A 19,607-nucleotide genomic window follows, 5' to 3' on the forward strand; every position below is an offset into this window, starting at 1 on the left:
GGTACTGTCAGTGTATGGCCCAGCTGGTTAGGATAGCTATCTTTAAAAACCCTTTAGGGAAAAATTAGAACTTTTCTTCTTTCTCTCCCTTTCTTTCCAAGGGAAAATATTTTTCAATGTTCTTTCTGCCTTGAACAGACCTGTTAACTATCACCTTGGACTTCGTAGGTTTAGTAAATACACTAATGTGCAGTAACAAGCATCCTTCATGTCCAGATATTAAAATTTTCTATAGTTCTGTCAGTCATGCGAATGCCTTTTGGCTCTTTCAGCTTTCCCTATTAGACTGCTTGCATTTGTGAAACAGGGTTGAAGAATGAGGCGTTTCAGCTTTTTTTTTCCTAGGTTGATTGGGCATACTTGGTATTTGTATCTGAGCATACAGCCATCTGTCCCTCAGGTCGTGCCAATTATGCCAACTCTGAAAGCAGCCAGAGAAGTTCAGTTCTTCCATTCAGCCTGCACAACTGTTTCTTTCACCTTTTGTCTATTAAGGAGATTGGCCTGGAGTGGCTATTTTCTGTTGCAGAACTAGTACTTACCAAATGGTGTTGCAAAAACAAAAGCTCACAGCAAGACATCTTCTCTAAGTAAACTTTAACTTAACTATTATGGCAAATCTAAAAAGATGGAAAATAATTGAATTAAAAGCTACTTTTAATGTAGAGAGGTTTGCTGTATGGTAATAATCTTCAAAATAACTGCAGCTAGCAGTGTAAGGTTTGTACATGGATGGGTGAAGGTTCCAATGGAGGGGGAATTCCTCATTTGTTTCTTCTGGATACCCTGCATGTTCTGTTTTCTTTATCCAAAAGCACTTGCAGGAAGAAGGACTCATCTCATACTCAACGTGACCTGAGGACAGAGCCATGCCTAATTTACCATGTAATATTTCAGTCTCACTCTCATATGCTAACATGCTAAATAAATCAGGATTATAGGCCTAAATTAAATCTTGGAACACAAAATGGATTGTGTTTGTGGGAGGGGCAAGTAAATCAGTATTACCCACATGAATAATCTAGCAAAACACAGAAATACTGCTTATAAGTGCAGAGATCTAACTTCAGAATTCTTTTTTTTGAGAATCTTTATAGTGCTTTGTTGGACAATTGTATGGAGAGTCAGATATTTGTTTAGTTAGTTCCCTGAAAAAACCTTCACTTACTTAGCTTGAGTGTCTGATACTTTTTTTTAATCACTCACATAAGTTACAATCCAAAACAAAAAAATACCCACTCGTTACCTCTTCAGTACTTCTTTAAAAAGATAGAACTTGTGCACTAGCAGAATTAATAGCATGATATTTTGGAACAAGTATTATTCACTTAAAAGAACCTGTGCACCAGCCCTTCATTTTGAATAGCAAATATAACTTGTTTGGGGTCTCGTTTTTCTCTGGAAAATTATATTTATTCCCTACCTTCTCCCAAGTTCGTGAACTGACTCTTTCAAAGATGGCATTAAAAATGAAGTAGTCTTTTTATGATAAAATTTGTAGCATGCATAAAGAGATGAGAGTTCTTGTATTGAACATTTCTCTGGTATACCTACAATGTAGTATTTAAGAAAAAAAAATTCTTGTGAGTACAGAAATATGGTGGGCCCTAACTCTGTCTCTTCTCTTTTTCTACAGCCTGTTTCCCATCCATTTTATGGTGTTCTCTTGCTGAAAAAATTTTGTCTATTCTTCAGTTCCAGAGTTAAAAATTCTTATTCTATATTGCTTTAATCTCTACTCTTGTTCTTACCTGTATTTGTTGAACCATTGCAGTCTCCCGGTTGCTTCTCTCATGTTCCTCCTAATTCCCAGCAAATGTGATTCCCTACTTGGTATTGCTGAAGTGACCTGTAATGACTTGGGGTGAGACACTGCATGCTGCTTTTCTCTTCCTTTCACAAATGTTAAAAGAAAAAAGCAAAAGGTCTTTTGGTTGTATTTACATAACAAGTGTGTGTTTGCTGTCTGTGCTTCGCTAAGAGTACATCACATCCCTGACTAAAGTCTCAGTGAACCTGGGACCTGCTCCTGCTGCAGTTCAGTTTGCTGGATGGATTGTATGCAAAACCAGCATTTCACGAGTGGTACGCAGGTATCCTGAGAGCAGAGCAGAAGTGACAATACTGCAGTTCACGGTAGTACTCTCTACTCCGCTGCGAGCATAATTAGCTAACTTAAAAGCTTATTTCTGTGTATTTGGAGGCCCTGGCAAGTATGTATTTGTGACTGTATATGTAAAAGAAGCAGTTGTATGCTTACTTTGTGTAGTACTTTAGAACGCAATTCTGCACATCGATGCGCTTTTTTTTAGTAATGTTCTATGCCTTTCTTCTAACACAACAGGTCTGTTTTCAATATTTTCAGATTGTTCTTTGGCTGTTAATCTTTGCATTTTTACGCTCTATATATTGTTAGTCTGCTTTCTGGCTTCAAATTTTTTTTATCTTTCTTTAAAATCTAGAGGAATGCTTTGAAGTACTTTCTCTCCATGCCTTCTGTCAATTCCATTTAAGTTTTTCAGTGGTGGGTTAGGTTTAACATAGGAAAGAAATACAGCCATCTACTGCAAATGTCACCCTAAACCTCTTGAACTGCTTTTGTTTAAGCTAAAAGCAAACAAGCCCTTGCCCCTGGCCTGAAACACAGTATAGTGAGCTTCAAACCCAAAGTAAATAATTTTGCAAAGTTACAAACAATTAAAAAATGGATGTCTTGAATTCTTCTGTAGTGCCACAGTGAGTGGTGCTCACAATAGCAGTAGTTTTTAATACCATTTTTGGTTGAGTGTTTTGGCTGAAAGAAAACTGAGCGTATGATATTTCTCTTTAAGACCATAATGACAGTGGGATAACAGCTGTGAATGCTCTTGGTGGTTAGCGGACGAGACCTTGGTTTGATTCTTCTCCAGTGTACATACTAGGGTCTGTGTTTGCATGGCTTACACCAGGTTTGTAGATATTTTAATATGCTAGGGAGACGAGCTACATGTTTGGTGGGATATTGGTGGTTAGAGTGGTTAAGAACGAGGAACCAGAAGGAATACGACCAACAAAAACTTTTGCTGGAGAATAAAAATCCAGTGGTGTAGAGCTAGGACAGCATCAGTCAGGTTTTGAGAAGGAAGAGAACTGAAACCTGCTGCTGTTGTGTGTCAGGGTTAAACGTTCCTCTTCCAAGAGTACATCACCGACTTGCCAAAGTGGAACTCTACTAATAATGCGTGCATAGTATATTATAAATTACCTGTGTACATCTAATCTGTATCCTTTGATACAAACCAGACGCCAGGCCTGTGATGGAACTGATGGTTTTCATCAGCACGTAGCACTTAGCACACGCAAACTGCTGCACAAATGTATAGCTAAACATTGTGAGACCCTTGCAAAGTAAGAAGGAACATCCCTTTGGGGGATTTTGGATTGAATTAGTGTGGAAGCTAGGCCAGTGGGCAGTTAATTGATCGCAGTGGTCTGTAAAATTAAAGGAACTGTTTCCCAATCTGCTGTTTTATAGATGCTAGCTAGTTACATCATTAATCTGTCGTCTTGTAGGCTCCCACCATGTTTTGCAAACACTGAAAATGCTCTCTGGCAAATTTTTTTTTTTTACTTTTTAACTTTTAACTCTTTAGTCTCCCCTCCTTCTTTGAACAGCTTTCCCCTACATGACATTTTTCCAGCTTTCTTGCATCTTGCGTAATCATGTGCTGATTCGGAGCGCTTAGACAGACTGGAGACATGAAACTTTCTGTACTTGTTTTCCACATCTGGTCAGTTACACTTATGGCAGAAGGTTGTTCATGTGTCAGACCAGACATCTCTCTTAAGAAACATGGAGGGGAGACAATAAGTAGCTTTTTCTCCGGATCAATCTCACTGCTATTGGCAGGAGTCAGATTTCTCTCAGGGTGGTTAATGTTCCTTGAGAAATTATTTGCCAATTCCCTTGAAAAAATGTCCCAGGATTGCTCCAAGGATTGAAATCTTCCATCTGCTACTGTGCTCCTTTGCAATCAGGCTTTTCTACAGCTGGTGAGTGGAAAAGTAAGTCACTGTATTTGGCCAGATGTGATCCTCTGCTGTCATACATACACAACACTTGCAAATTCTGCTTTTTTTTTTCTTTTAATGCCCTATAACCTGTCATCTGCCATTTGCCCTTACCTCTCAATTAAGTATTATATCATCTGTATTCATCCTTCCTCTGACTCCTTTATCCTTGCTGACTGTCTTTCCTTCTTTCATGCACAGTTATTTTCAGCTGTGTTCCCACCTCTGTATCAAAGCCTTCCTGCTTCTCCCATCGTCATAGATTCCTTGCACAGACCCTGGCCATCTGTTCCTCGCCCTTTGCATTCTTGTCCTATGTTTTTTTCAGTATCTTGCTTCCTTCTTCTGTTCCTTTCCTTATCCTCATCTTTTATTTGTTGTCATGGGAATACCCACTGTGACTTCTAAATAATACACAAAGAGCTGTGGTTTCATTTTATTTTGTGAATTCTTGATTGTGAAGAGAGAATTAGAAAAAACGCCAAGAAATTAAAATCTGTGAGAGAAGAAAGCAAAAGCTTGAATAAAATTGTATAAAAATCATCACTGCTTTTAGACAGAGAAAGATCTTCTAATCTTCTAACCTCATGGTGTGGCAACCTTGCATGTTATGTAGATCAGAATCTGAGAAATTTCTGTAGTTCTCAGTGTTTGTCATTACTGTCTCTTTCATGACTAAATGCTGTGGAATATCGGGACCAAGAAAATAATAAGATGCCATACTGGGAAACATGCTTCCAAGCTGGAAACCAGCTTTTATGATTTTATTGCAATTCCCTGAGAGCTCCTTGTGTGCTTCCATTTTAGAGAATGTAGAAACATTCCTAAAGAACTTAATGAATGTGAAAAAACAGAGAAAGTGACACCTTTATGGCCTTTCTTGCAGAAGGCGTTGGCTTATTCTTTGTACTTGCAGTATGTGGGCCTAGATAAGCTCCTTAGCTTCTCTGCTTCCTCTGCAAGTTTTGTTCCAGAAAAATTCTTTGTTCAGAGATACTGAATGATGTGTGCTCAGGTGTTTGTCCTCCCTGGGCTTCATGAACTGCAAACTGCACCTAAGTACTCATCCTCTTCTGAACTGTATACTTCTGTTTAGTACAGCATAATGTGGGGACTGACATACTTGATTTTTTAAGAATTTTGTCGAAAGCTCAGAAAGAGTACTGTTTAACTATCCTCCAAAATTAAGATGTTGGTGTGCCTCAAGCCACATACTGAAACCCACACTGCCTCTGTGGTTACTTGCACTAAAAGCAATGAGTAAACAGCTGGACATATTTTTCCCCAAGTTATGTATGCCTTACCATTAGTGTAATTTCTCTATAAATTGAAGAAAAACTAAAACATTCTTTTTGAAAGGAGACCTTCTTGACTGTATGTATGCCCACACATGCATGAACACATACTTATCTAGAAAGAGTAATTAATTTTTAAAAATTGAGCTATAAAAGGAACCCCTAAACCCAGTGAGCTGCATTCTAATCTACATGGACCAGTACGGAGTTTCTTTTTACTGTTATGGCTGATCTCTAAGACTTGGCAGTAAGCCCTGCCTGATATTTATCATGCGTTTACATTTAGTATGTATTTCTGAAAATACGGACTGAACGTGAGCTTAAATAGAAATTGGGACGTGACTGTAGCTCCAAAACAGTTCTGTTTGCATTTTATGAATGTGGTCTTGGTGTTTCAGTTGCACAAGAATATAAATGATATGGTTAAATTATCAAGGCTAGGAATTGCAAGAAATGTCTAGGAATGCTTTTCCTCTCAGTGGGATCCTCAGTGAGAAAGGGAATGTAGAAGCGGAGGCTTCATGTAAGGGTTTTTGGGGGAAGGCAGAATGAAACCTGGGCTCTGACAGCCACCTTCGTCGTCTTCACGATTATTCTGATGTACTAGTTTTCTACCTGACTGGTGCTCAGAACATCTTAAAGCTAAACCAAAGAGTGAATACTTAGAAAGAATACTATTGTTTCTTCTTTCTTTTTTTTTTCTTTTTTCTTTTGTGTTCATTTCTTTCAAATGCAATAACTAGTTTCCAAACTATATTTTATTACAATTTTTTTTGCATTCTCATTCATCTCATTTCATATTTCAAGGTGCTTTGGCTAATGCTGAGTATTATGTCCCTGAGGGGCGAGTCATGCATCCTGCTCAGCTTAAGAGTTTCCAAAGTGCCTCTGGAAAACTTCCAACTAAACTGGAAGGGCCTGATTCAAGATGGGTGGCAGGTTAATGGAGAGATCTCTCTCTTTATGAATGATTCCTCCTGGAGTAACAGGAAAATGGAGGGAGTATTCACACCAGTCCTGTGAGATGCGACTTCTGTGAGATTCCTCTGCCTCAGGCCTGAAGGAGGAGAACACTGAAGTCTAGCAGTGTGAGTGCAGCACCGAAAAAAGGGGCCATGGCTTTACATGCCTTTGAGCTATAAAGGCTTCTATTCACCAGTATGCAAAAGGGATTGGGGCCATGCCAATGGCATACCAGACTTTGGGAAGACTGGTATCAGCAGCTGAGCAGGTGGATCTGCTACTGCTTTTGTCACTGCTTCCATTGAATAAGGAGAGCTGGAAAAGGACCAAAGGAAATCATCTATCCAAAGCCTGCATGTCATGGAGTCCTTTGCATAGAGATGCCAGATTATGGTATGAAATAGGATTTTGGTCCTATGCTGAACATGCAGTACATAACAAGATTATGTGCCATGGGAGTGAAAATTTCTTACACTTTAAGTTGCTTCCTGTAATTCTTTTCTGTGGTTCAAAGCCTCAGACTTATATTTGGGTGCTTTTGTATTTATTTTGTATTGGTTTTGTATTTATTTACACAAGTTGTAAATATATATAAATTTGTATACTTAGAAGTGTATATCCACCTGTTTATTTAAATATATTTCTATGTATACACATTTTATAGGTATGTTTAATATATGTTACTGAAATAGGTTGATTTTGTCCTTTGTTTCCTTTATCAGTTTGCTGAAAGCAGTCAGAAAAAAGAGGCTTTGCAAAAAAGCATTGAGAAATCAAAAATTGGACGTGAAGATACTGTAAGTTGCTTTGCGGGGGAGGCATTCCTACCGGGAAATAGGGCTACAAGTATGCATGGTTTGTAAATACTAATGAAGTCATTGGAAATCCATTAAGAATTCTAAATACTGGAGATGAGAAAGGGACAGAAGAAAATCAGATATTAGGTTATTCCTTAGTTGGTCATGCACTAATGAGTAGATATTGACAACTGGCTGCTCCAAGGCTGAGAAAATAGTGACTGCCTGAAGTCTGGTAATCTTCCAGGGTTTTTCAGATTTAAAGATATCTTAAAACTTGAACTACCCAGAGGTATGTACCAAAGTTGGCAATGGTTGCTGAACTGCCAAATCTAGTAACTGCAAACTTAGGTGTTGGGGGTCTTATTTTTTTTATCTTATTTATAATCTAAATTTCTAAATTACTATTCTGAGCAGCCATGTAAGCTCAGTGCTCTTTGCATGCTGAAGCTGTTAACACTGCAAAATAGTATTTAGGCTTCATATTTACCATACGTATGAAATAGCATATTAGTTAAAATACTTCATACGGTATTCTAAGTTGCTGATTTGTTTTCAGATGCTCAGTCTAAAGTGGTTTAAACCTCTAATAAATAAATGCATAAACAGGGACGGCCAGAAGCTTTCAGGTGGAATTGAATTTTGTGGGGAAAGTGCCAAGTCTTAGAATCCAAAATGTTTTATAGAAATTCTCTGGGTTTGACCGTAATCAGGGAATCACGGGTGGGTTTCTCACACAGTTGTGCTTGTCAGGTTTCCAAATGGACTCTTCGAGACTTGGGCTTCTCCACCATGTGGCCTGCCCTAGTCACAAGAAGCTATTGGTCTTGGAAATCCTGTTCTAGCTGATGCTTCCAACATTTTGGTTCTGGATTATACATCAGGAAGAAGTCCCAAGAAATCTAGATCACGGTGCAGGTCTCTGAGCGGCTGGCCTCCATACCCCAGCATCTGGAAACTTTTGATTTCCAATCTGCATTTTCAGAACATGCTGAATCCAGACTGTTGGCAAAAGCACTGGGAATATGGAAGTTTGGAAAAACAACAACAACAAAAAACCCCACCTCAGTCTGCTGGGCTGCCGGGGAGATTGCCATTGGCTAAAAACCTGATGGTTTACAAACTCATGCTATCTGGCTTTTTTAGGCTACCCAGTGCCCTAGCCCGAGTTCTTTGAATATCAGCCAGTTACAGTATTTGGCTGTAACTACAGACTGGATTAGAAGTATGTGCTGAGTTGGCTATGGGAGAGCTCTTGTTGAGTCAGTGTCTGCAGATTCTTATTGATCAATAGAATATTTGAGGTTGATACTGTATACTTTCCCAGCAAAGACTACCATGTCATAAATATCTGATTTTATTTTTGAAACCACTGCTCTTAAATGGTGTGGAAAAAAGAAGGAGAAAAATAAATTCAGAGGGTGTTCATACACAGCATCCCGATATGTGGAAGTGTGAATGGTAGGTTTGTCTGTAATGCCGTCCTTCATTACAAGACTAGCACTCCTAAGTATCACTTAACCTTTAAGCCCAACAGTTAAGAATTCTATTTGGAGTTTGTCAAACCACGTCGAGTTCAAAGGTTGTAGAAAATTGTTCTTTCGTTTATCCATTTTGGCCTTAGTTTTTTTTCCTTCCAGTTTGTACTCAATATCATTTAGGGTCACTGGGACTGTGTGCATAAAATGCTCAAGTGATTCATTGACAGAAAGCAGTAGTGAAAACAGCTTTTAAATTTACATCTTTTCATTTTTTGAAAAACGTTCTGTGCAATAATTACTGATTTTTTGGTTTTGTATTTTTTTTGTATCTCCCAACATATTTTGAATCCTTAGGCAGAACGTGCAGCTCTAATAGAGGAACTTGCTGCCCTTCGGCAGAAGAAAGAGAAGCTAAAGGCAGAAATAGACAAATACAGAGAATGTGATCCAGACGTTGTTGAAGAAATGCGTAAGTTGTATATTTTTTTAAAGTGAAGTTCTGCACGAAAAGGTCTGCACTTCTTCAGCTTAAAATCTAGTATGCCAGAGATAAGCCAAAGAATAGCTGCTTTTCTTTTTAAAGCTGTAAGCAATACAATACAGGTACACTAACCACTTCTTTTCATGTTTTGTTGTATTATATAAGGGTTTTTTTATTGATATTTACTCTGCCAGCAACTGAGCAGTTAACAAACAATCCTAAAATTGAATTACTCTGATGCATTAGAATTAATATCAGGACCATTCTTTCTAGAACAATATTAATTCTATAACTTCTAAGTGTGCTGAACCCTAGAGTGTGTGTAGGAAGAGTAGTCTCTGGCTCCCATTTACCTTCAATTCCATGCTGGCAAAACAGGTATCTTTCTGCTTACTTTGTCTTGTCTATTTAGAACATAAGCATTTCATTAGACACACTTAATTGTCACTTATACGTAAGTATGATATTACACTGTTGACTTACTGTTTGTACTGTCTCTGACATGCTGGGTTTTGGTTGGAGTTGCTAATTCTAATGGAATACAATTAATACAGAATTGGGCACTGAAATGTACTTAATATTCTGATCCTTAGCATGAAAAATGAAAAGCATGCATGAAATTTTATTGAATTTTCTCTGCTTTGGCTTTCATGTTTTATTTATTAGGCTCTTACGTTGCTACCCAAACATTACTGCATATTCAGTTGCTGTAATGCCAAAATGCCATTACAGAGTGATGAGGAACAGACACAGACCTTTTTCTGAAAAGATATCTGACTGAATCTTTCTCTTTCCTTATTCTTCTAACAAAGTCCACAGCTTTAGAAATGTGCTGAGAGAAAGCCAGGAACATAAACAGAGTTGGCAGCACACTCCAAAATTGGACAGATATTATTTATTTTGAGAGGCTGTGACATTTTTTGTCAGTTGCGTTATCTTTCCCCAAGGATGTAATGGTATGCCAGGGAATAAGCAAACTCGAGACCTGAGGTTAGTTACTGTGCTGTAAATCCCTCGCTGTGTGCTCTCCTGCGGACAAGTAACAGACACATTCCAACTGATTCCAGCTCTAAAAATGAATGAGGTTAGGCAGATACCGACAGCAGAGAATTCGTAGTGCCAGGTATTTTAACTGCTGAGATACCCTTATAGTAAGCATTGCACTGAATGATTTGAGGAGCCTCTCTTTTGATGCAGTCGCAGTGAGCACGTTCCTAAATACTAGGCACAAGGGGGCAAATCACAGCTTGAATGCTAGGGCAAACTGCAGAGACTAATATCCTGAAAAGAGGGAAATGGAAAGAAATGTAATCGTTAGTTACTTCATTTTTTTTGTGTGTTTTTTTTTTTTTTTGTTAAAGTGTGTGGAAGCTCCATGTAAGCTTCTGCAATGGAGGGAAGAGCATTTAAGGGAGTTGGTGAGATTAGCCTTGTTGGGCTACCTGTAGAATTCCCAGGGGAATATGCAGTAGTGTTCAGAAAATAATTTGTCCCTGACCTTTGATTAAAAAGTTTCTGCTTCGTTGTATGTTTCATCAGTCATTGTTGCACTGGCAGTGCACGTTGTTGCTGGTAATGTATAAATGTCTTTGATAAAGCTGAATAGAATTTTACAAGCTTTAAGGAAGGTTGGGGGGCATTTCTCTTGTTCCAGAGCGCGGGGAAGTGCAAAGGCAAAACAAGATGCAGGACGTTATGGTTTTTAGTGTAAGAAGGCAATACAGAATCTCAGGCAATTGAAGGTGTTCAGCTAGACATGAAAGTTACTGCCGCTGTTTCACAGAATAACCTTATAATCAAAGTTTGCGGTTCACAGATTTTAAAGCATTTTCAAACTGCATGTGAGTGATATGATTTTCTACTAGCTGTACAATTTAGATAACATAGTCCTTGTGATTATTTTCAGTTAGATCACCTGAGCAGATTACTAATTCTAAATCACCTTATTTTAATTTTGAGTCAGAAATCAGAGATGGCTGTTATGTACATAATTGCACTCTTTTTAAGATTTGGATTGTTCAATATAACATGTTTTGTAATGGGCAGTTGTCACTTTCTACGTTTGGATTTTCCCTCTTCTTCCTTAATGACTTCAGCCTGTAAGGAAATCTTTCTGATGCTCAGTATAAAATTTCACTGTATTAATTTCCCATCCCATATCATACAGCAGCCTTGATTTTTGTTGTGGTATTTTAGGGGTGTATCAAATTGTCATCTGATTTCAGTGGCCTTCAAATTTGGTGAATGCTTTGCTATGCCTTTTTAATTGCTCTTTCTCTCAAAGGAGTATTGCAGAAACAAACCTATTGTACAGCGGTGAGTCTCATTAAACACACACGCTAATTCCAGGGTCAAAGCAAAGTTTTGATGATTCATAGCAAATATCTGAAGACTCAACTAAAAGCTGAACGTCTGTCTTGCTTCCTGAGTCTTGTGGTGGGAAAGTCATGTTTGACCATGTAACTAAATATACTGTAATGCATATTCACAAGGGGGCAAATCAGAATACTAAAATACTAACTCTGTTTTTTGCTGACTTCACTGCTTGTCCTTTTAGTATCAGTAACAAATGTTTTGCTATAAGTTTTGGCTTAATTTCCTTGGCTTTTGTATTGGAGAGCTGAAGTATAAACTAATGCCTTCCCAAGTTTACAGCATTTGAATGCAGAATTTCAGTATTTGTGTGTAACAATTAACTACAGTAAATAGCAGAAGAAACCAGATTTAGGGACTGACCACTAGAGGAAGCTACGTAATAGTCTGGTCTTGTGGATATATTTGGATAATTCCTTTTTACAGGTAGGGTATTGTAAAAATATATATAGAACTGCAAAATATATAGATTTCTTCTAACGACCACTGCAGTTCAGTGGTTGAAGCTTGTCTTTGCCACTTGGAAATGTTGTTTAAGCCATCTTGTGTGAGTTAGGATTGAGTAATAAATTCTTCCTCAACATTAAAGGCAGTAAAACTGACAACAGTCATCGGAAGTAAAAAAAAAAAAACAAAACCCCTGGGATTTTATACTTCTCTGTTAAACTTGTAATCCTGCTTTAGCTAGCGCAGGACAGAGCCCTTGTTTCTCAGCTTTGAGGCAGATTTTTGTAGGCTGAAGGATATTCTCATGGGGAAGCAGCCATCGTAGAGAAGAGATTCTCTATTCCTCCAGGAGAAAGGCTTATATGACATAACGTGTATGTATGCAAGTTGGATACATGTGATGCTGCTAGATTCCCTAAAGATTACGGTAGAGGACAAAGGCATAGAGAATGCAAGCTTTCAATAGTTCATAATTTACCCAGATTTTCATAAGGCCAATAAAAAAAGCTCCACATAACATCAAGGTTAACCTGCTGCATAAGTTTAATTCATTCTCCCCACCAGAGAGAGATGTTAGGGAGCTAATAAAATTTTTCCGACAATTAATTTTATAGAAAGGTTTGTCTGGCAGCCTAAGTGTATAAATGATACGGATTTTGTTCTGAGTTATTGGCCAGCTTGTAACTGGAAACAGCTAACCTTTGCAGTGTTCACTGTAAAATAAACATTTCTAGAATTTCAAACTTCTTGTTCTTCCACTGTAATTAGAGGAATGTTGATTTATACTATATTAAAACATTGTTGGGTCTTAGCTATTTTTTTCACAGTAGCCATGCTTTGGTTACTTTGTGCCTTTGCATAGGACAGTAATCTCAGAAATAGTTACATACTGACTGAAGTAAGTGGTCTTCTGTGTGGTATGATTGCTAATATTTATGGGGCTGGTCTTAGACGTTGCTTGTCAGCATTCCTGTTTTATTTAGCATGTTTTTAGAATGTTCAATTACTGATAATTTTTATGTTTTACGCTTTTACCTTTAAAAAGGTGATCTGAACATGTCTAGACAAACTGTAGTCTCAAAAATTAGCAAACTGCCAGATACAACACATGTAATGTAGCAATTTTGGTGTCAACCTTATTACTTTTGCTCTCTTTGTTTATTTTTACCCTGTAGCAAGAGGTGTAAGTGGTTCAAATGGACAGGATTTCAAACCACAAATATCCAGATAGTTATCCTTTTGAATCACCAGAAGTGTGATCTCAGAGGCATCACTACCAGTCCAGTTCAGGATTAGACTATTTTCTAAAACTAATACTTACATGGCTGTGTGAAAATAAATTTTGGGAAAACATCCAGACTTTACTGAATACCATGAAAATGTCATGCTATATGTAGTGTATGTACTTCAAAGTGTCTTTTTTCATTATAGATGCTTCAAAAATTTCTAATGTGTCTAAACACTGAAAATTTCAGCTTGACAAACTGTTGTGAAGAATTATATTGGGGTATACAGACACTATGAGAAAATAGTTCTGGGTTTACCAGTTTCTTCATTCATATTAATATCTTGAGGCTGAATGCTGAAAGGGTAATGTTGATTTAGCTGCTGGATTTTGTGGGGTGCATAGTTTGGCTTTTGGTGGTTTTTTTTGTTTTGGATTTTTTTTGTTGATACACCCAGCTATTATGTTCTGTTAGGTTCAAATCAATTTGAAAATGTGTTATGCATACAGATGTAGTTAATGTTACAAAAACTTAGTACCAAGCTAGATTCTTTTTGGGGTTTCTTACTAATACTGGGAATAGTCCCTGTTCCCAGAGGAGGAACAATAGTGAAGAAATGAAACGAAGATTAGACTGTCCTGGCTAATGGAGAGACTTTAAAACGAGTTGCATCAGTTTTACTCAAAATTCGTCAAAACGCTGATAATTTACCAAATGGTTTAATGGGGTTTCTTTTATGTTTTGTGGCAAAGACTATTGTTCAGAAAACCTATCAGAAAGGTTATTTAAACTAAAGAGCATTGTCAGTGCTTTCAGTTAATGAACTATTAAGTAGCTATTTTCATAAATGTAATGATTCACTTGGAAAAGTGCATGTCTACAAATAATTTTAAGCCCGGTCTAGGTGCCACCAAGACCAATAGGGTACAGATCAAGCCTACAGAGAGTGTTTTTTTTTTAATCACCTCTAGATCCAGTATGTTCACTTTGCAATTAAGAGGATGTTTTGTAGCTACTGACCATGAAATACGCACCTGGCATCTGAGAGACAAGCTGTGCTTTTTATGGTTTATGCATCAATACCATTAACAAAGAGTCTGCAATTAGAAATTAGTCATTCTGTTGAAGTTAGACTAGTGTCTCCACCCACACTTATGTTAGCCTTAGAGGGTTAAACTAAGCTTTCTTTGGAGTGAACCAGACACTTGCTTAGAAGTACCTAGAAAAATAATAGAATTAAAAGCAGGCACCCCTTTTTTTTTTATTTAGTGTCATCTTTCAGAGAATTGTATATTTAATATATTCATCTCCTGAAGATCTGGATGAGGATATGACAGGAAATAGACAATGTATGTTCATGCACATAACTTGTGGGCTATCTGCTACTAATAAAAACAAAACCACAAAGCCCACATGTAGATGTGTACCAGTAATGAAAGAACACATTTACTCACATCAACCTAGGATATTTTTTTTGTTATGCTTCCCCCGCTCCCTATATTGTTCTTTGAATGGCTTGTCATTCGGTTGGAAGGTTGGCAAGTTAAATTACCTGTTCAAAAGCTACATTAAAAGACAAAGCTCAATGCTTTACCAAAACTAAACGTAACTTTATTCCTAATTCTTTCTAAAAAATTGTAAATGTATTTGTATGTAATCATAGTTACACGTAGCAACAGTAAACATAAATTTTAAGTGTTAAGTAAAGTTGAAAAATGAACAGGGTGCTAATGAGTGGAATTACAAATGTATACTTGATCACTAATGCTCCAAGCTCTTTCGGTAATCATTGCAAGCGAGAAGGAATTGCAAGTTTAAGTAGTATTTCTGCTCCTTTATCTTCATCCCTTCCAATTGTCTTTTTCTCTTGAAAATCAAGGGAGGCTTGTTTGCAGTTCAGTTATTGAAAATGCTTGCTGGTCCTTCAACAGAGCAAACACTTGCAGAGCAAAATCTGGCTGTGATTACCAGCGGCCGTAATGTGGTAGGTTTAAAGACCTTCCCTGATGAAAGTAGGTTAGAGTTCCCACCTTGGCCCTTCACTCCTGCGCTGCGGTTCACCAGTGATAACAGCAAGTGTGTCAGAGTTGTCAGCCTAAGTTAGGAACTGATGGTGTTTATATCCTTGTCTTGTGGTGGACTCTCCTCAGGTCTTTGAAATCTCTCTTTCCACCAGTCTGTCTGATGAAGTCTTTTGCTGCCTTCTTCAGAAGGCTTTCATACATGTGGTAATTTGTCATGCATCTCCCAGAATCTTGTGGTAGTTGCCCTGAAGAGCAACCAGGGATCCTCTGACCAGCTAGGAGCACATCAGGTGACAAATTTTCAAAGGGCATCTTCCTGAATGCTGCAATGAGTTGAACTGTGTAGAAAATGGATTTGGAAAGAACCGAATGAGAGAGGAACAGGAGTAGGTAAACGGGTGAGCAGCTTCTGGCACTTAGAAAGAAAGGAGAATATAACAGCCATGAAGAATAATAAGCGAGAGACCACCAGGACAGACTGCTGCAGCTTAAGATGCATCAGCACATATATTTCTAAGGCGCAAAGCTTAAAGTGAAATGTGGGGCTTTTGACTGAAGCTGAGAAGCTGAAGTTCAGAAGGGTCATTTGGCTTTCAGCAAAGGCTGTAATTCGCTGTGTTTCAGAGAATTTCTCTGTCTCTGTGTTTGGCCTAAAGTTTGGATTCCAGCTAAGAGGTTACTTTGCCATGAAAAACTGTCCTAAATGTTTAGACACATGCATACCTGTGTTTTTATACCTCAAACAGATTCTAGCAAGATTATTCTTCTTGGACACCTTCAACTTATGCCAACTTGCTTTAAAATGAAGCTGCATTTTAGCTGGTCAAGAAAACAAACAAACAAAAAAACCGCAAACAAATTTTAAAATAGTTTGTCTTTTGTCAGTGACGTTTTACTTGGACACTCAGAAAAGTGGCAGTTAGAAGATCAAATCTTTAGCTAACATATGTAACACCCTCCTTAAATAAACTGGCTACTCTGGCGAGTTACCTTTTCCTAAAATTAAATGGGAAAGCTCACAAGGCTCATTTTTGTTCTTTCTGTTTATTTTGTTTCTTATTTGTTTATATTGGAATGGCAGAAAAAATATGTAGGGTGAGAGGCAGACGGGTGAAATACGTGGGAATAATTTTATTGTCTGAGCCAGTAAATCTTTATGGCAAAAGTTGTTGACCTGCTTAGGAATGGTAGACACTTGATAAAATTTGTGATGTGGAAAATGGCTACTTGTAACTACGTTTATTATACTCCTTAATTTAGAAATGAATCGGCAGCAATTCATTTGGCCATGTTTTAAAGCCATGAAGAGAGCATCAAATGGAAGTAATCTATAGATCATATATATAAGAAACAAAAAGGCTTTTGTGGAGTGATTATTTTGCCTCTCTCTCCCAGTGTTAGACCTGCTAGGTTAGTTGCGTATGGTACCATTCATTCAGACTGTTCTGATAAACTTACGGTGATGTTCAGAGGGATTGTTTTTAAAAAATACTGGTTTATGTCTTTTCATGACTTCCATATGCAAAATGAGGTCAGGAAAGGTATTGTGATTTTTAACTTGTTGTCTTCAGTGCTAAGTTGCAGGACTGACAAATGTAGTCTTCCCTGGCCTTTTTTAAAAAAATGTGTTGCCAATCTCATATGTTAGGAAATATCTCATATATTATGGAGATGGTAGAGTATGTTTTCGTTATGGGTTTATCTAGATTAGGACCATGTATTATCAGTATATATTCCTATTATAGATACCTTGTTCTGTGCTATTTAACTGCAGACATTTTGCAGGGCAGGCTGTGTGAGGGCAAGACTAATCTTGGCCCTGGTAGTGTATTTGAGAGTATTTCCAATGTTTTTTCTCCCATCCTCACTTTAACATCTTATGAGCTAGTTTCACTGGAAAGAACAGGATATCAGAAAAAAAAAAATCTGGAACAGAGAAACAATTTGGAAACACCTAGAAGACACAAAGGTTTTGTCCTTGCCACTGTAAGAGACCTTTGTAGGTTGGGAGAAGTTTGTCTTTGCTGTTTTGACTCAGTTTTGCATAACACTGTGGTAAGGAAACTAGGCAACACAATCTTGATGAAACTGCAGTAGTGTGAATCTCAAACTACTTTATAATCGTACTCAAGGTGTATTCATTAGTGATTCAGTATCAGAAAGGGAGGTAGAATCGATGAGGTTCTAATAGAGTCTGTTGTGTCTGTGCATCTGCTCAGTACTTATATTAATGAGCTGGATAATAGAATAGAAGATATGCTGTTACATGTGCAGATGAAAAAAATAGAAGAGACTTCATGGACAAAGGACAAGGTGAAATTTCCAAATGAGCATGACAAATTGCAAAGATAGTCTAAAAAAACACTGAATAAAATTCAGTAGTGGCAAGTGCAAGGACGTATACGCATTCAAGGATATTGTGTTACGTAAATGATCTGGAGCAGATAGTTAAGGGGAGAGGGTTTGAATAAGATGTCAGGGTTATAGTAGTTTACAGGTTGAATATAAGACATGCTTGTTACGAAAAGCAAAATCGCCATACTAAGATACAGAAACAGAAGTATAGCCAGCAATGAGGTGTATGAAATATCTTTCTACTCAAGTTGGCATTAGTGAGGCTTCAGCTGTAACACTGTGTCAGTGTTGGATGTCCTACTTGAGAGGTATAGGGAGAATTCAAAGTAGAACAAAAAGACCAGACATTGAGTAACCACATTCTAGGAGAAAAAATTTTACAAAAATAGGGCTCAAAAGAAGATTGCTCCTGGTGGGTTTCACTTATTTATGTCTCCTTCAAAAAAGGAAAGGAATACCCTGTTGCTCAGGCTCATGGAGAACTCAGCAGTAAGGAATAGCCTTAAATGGCAGGGGGGAAAAAAGTTATATGAAAAACTATTCTAATGATGACAATAATCAAATGCAGAACTAGATTGCCTGGGAAAGTTGTAACAGCTCTAACACTGGAGACATTAAAAACATGCTGCACACACCTCAGAAATGGCATAGGTAAGGTTGGACATGCATTGAGTCGTGGGTACAGACCGGCGGACCTCCTACGATGCCTTCCAGACACTTCTCTGCAACTTCTGTGCCACAGGAGGTGTGCAGCAGAGTGACATCCCACTATGAGGACAAAACCCATAGTGCTCTGGGATGGGCCTCCTTGCGAAATGCAGTTCAGCAGCAGTTTGCTGAGGGTATGGAGTACAGAGCTTTTACTAGCAAATGAAGTGGGGAGGGAGGAGTTGTCCACTGAAAGAAAAACAAAGTGTTGTTAGGGAGCCCTGAATCAGAAAGCTGGTGTGTTTGCTTCCCTTCTGTAAACACATAGTTTCCCTCTGTTATTTGGATAAGAATAGATGTATTTTAGTTATGCAACTAAGATTTCAGCATGGGCTTTCAGGTAGAATACTTGAAAGGTAAATGGTCTTTTTCTGTGGGTACATGAATGCAGTGAACTTAAGTGCAAGAGCATGTATTTTGCATAGAGGAATCTTTTGGTAGCAATTCTGACAAATTCTGTTGGACATTCTTCAAAGAGACACTGTGCACATACTGATGAAATTTGACAGTGTGACCTTTTCATATGGGACAGAGGGAGCTTTTGCTGATGGGACTTGACACTTTTTTCAAACATACTAACAAATATGGCAGACCCCTTAAAAGCATATTCCCAGAGATGTGGATCAGCTTATTAGTAGCTTTACTATGCACTGCCGTGTCTCACCATATAGACAAGACTGGCACTATGTTATGTATTTGCTCAGGTTTATTTTCAAGCACATGTAAATATATGTATATACACACACACACACAGAGCTGTTGCAACAGAAATGCTAATCTAATCCACTCATATATAAAAATTTCTTGAGTATTTTTCTATCACAAATGGCTTATTATATTATGTTCTGTGCTTTTCAAAATAGTTGTAGATCAGTAGGTAGGATTCATAATCGTCAACACTTTTTCTTGTAGTTCTGAAACTTTATTCAGAGTCTAAATGTAAAAAGAGATACTCCTTTTTATTGTTTAGTAATATGTCAGTATAAATAGTTCTCTTGAATTTGTGATGTCATTTAAATGAGAAATCATATCTATGCATTGATTTGAATTTAGTCATGAATTATGAAGCATTGTGGCTTGATTAATACGGGGATAAGTGTTATGTGGGATAGTGGAGTATGGGGGAAGAATGATGTGTTATTTTGGATTCAAAGGAGTTGACAGAATTCTGATGTGCTATGAGTCTTCTACACAAGAGCCCTTTATTCTGCTTATAAGAGGAAATACCTCTCTGGGAATCATGGGGGAAGGTAAAGATTGCATATAGTGTAGAGGTATCTGTGCGTAATACTTGCTTAGAATACATTCTTCTAAAGCTGTTCTTGCAATATTGTGTTACCCTGTTGACAGTGTTGTAGACTACTTAGTCTCAAGGATACTAAAATATGGACTTTAAAGAAGCCACTT

At 37.7% G+C, this 19,607-nt stretch overlaps 1 protein-coding gene across 2 annotated transcripts in view; it reads left to right on the forward strand.

Moving 5' to 3' along the window:
• The window catches only part of MND1 (meiotic nuclear divisions 1 homolog (S. cerevisiae)), a 39,749-nt gene that overhangs the window by 12,163 nt on the left and 7,979 nt on the right, over window positions 1–19,607 (forward strand). For both annotated transcript variants that reach the window (XM_009581111.1, XM_009581110.1), the window contains exons 4-5: window positions 7,031–7,105; window positions 8,941–9,055. In XM_009581111.1, coding sequence (XP_009579406.1) covers window positions 7,031–7,105; window positions 8,941–9,055 — 190 coding nt within the window. The remainder of the gene's footprint in view (window positions 1–7,030; window positions 7,106–8,940; window positions 9,056–19,607) is intronic.

Source organism: Fulmarus glacialis, unplaced genomic scaffold (genome assembly GCF_000690835.1).
Source record: "Fulmarus glacialis isolate BGI_N327 unplaced genomic scaffold, ASM69083v1 scaffold15857, whole genome shotgun sequence".
NCBI lineage: Eukaryota > Metazoa > Chordata > Aves > Procellariiformes > Procellariidae > Fulmarus > Fulmarus glacialis.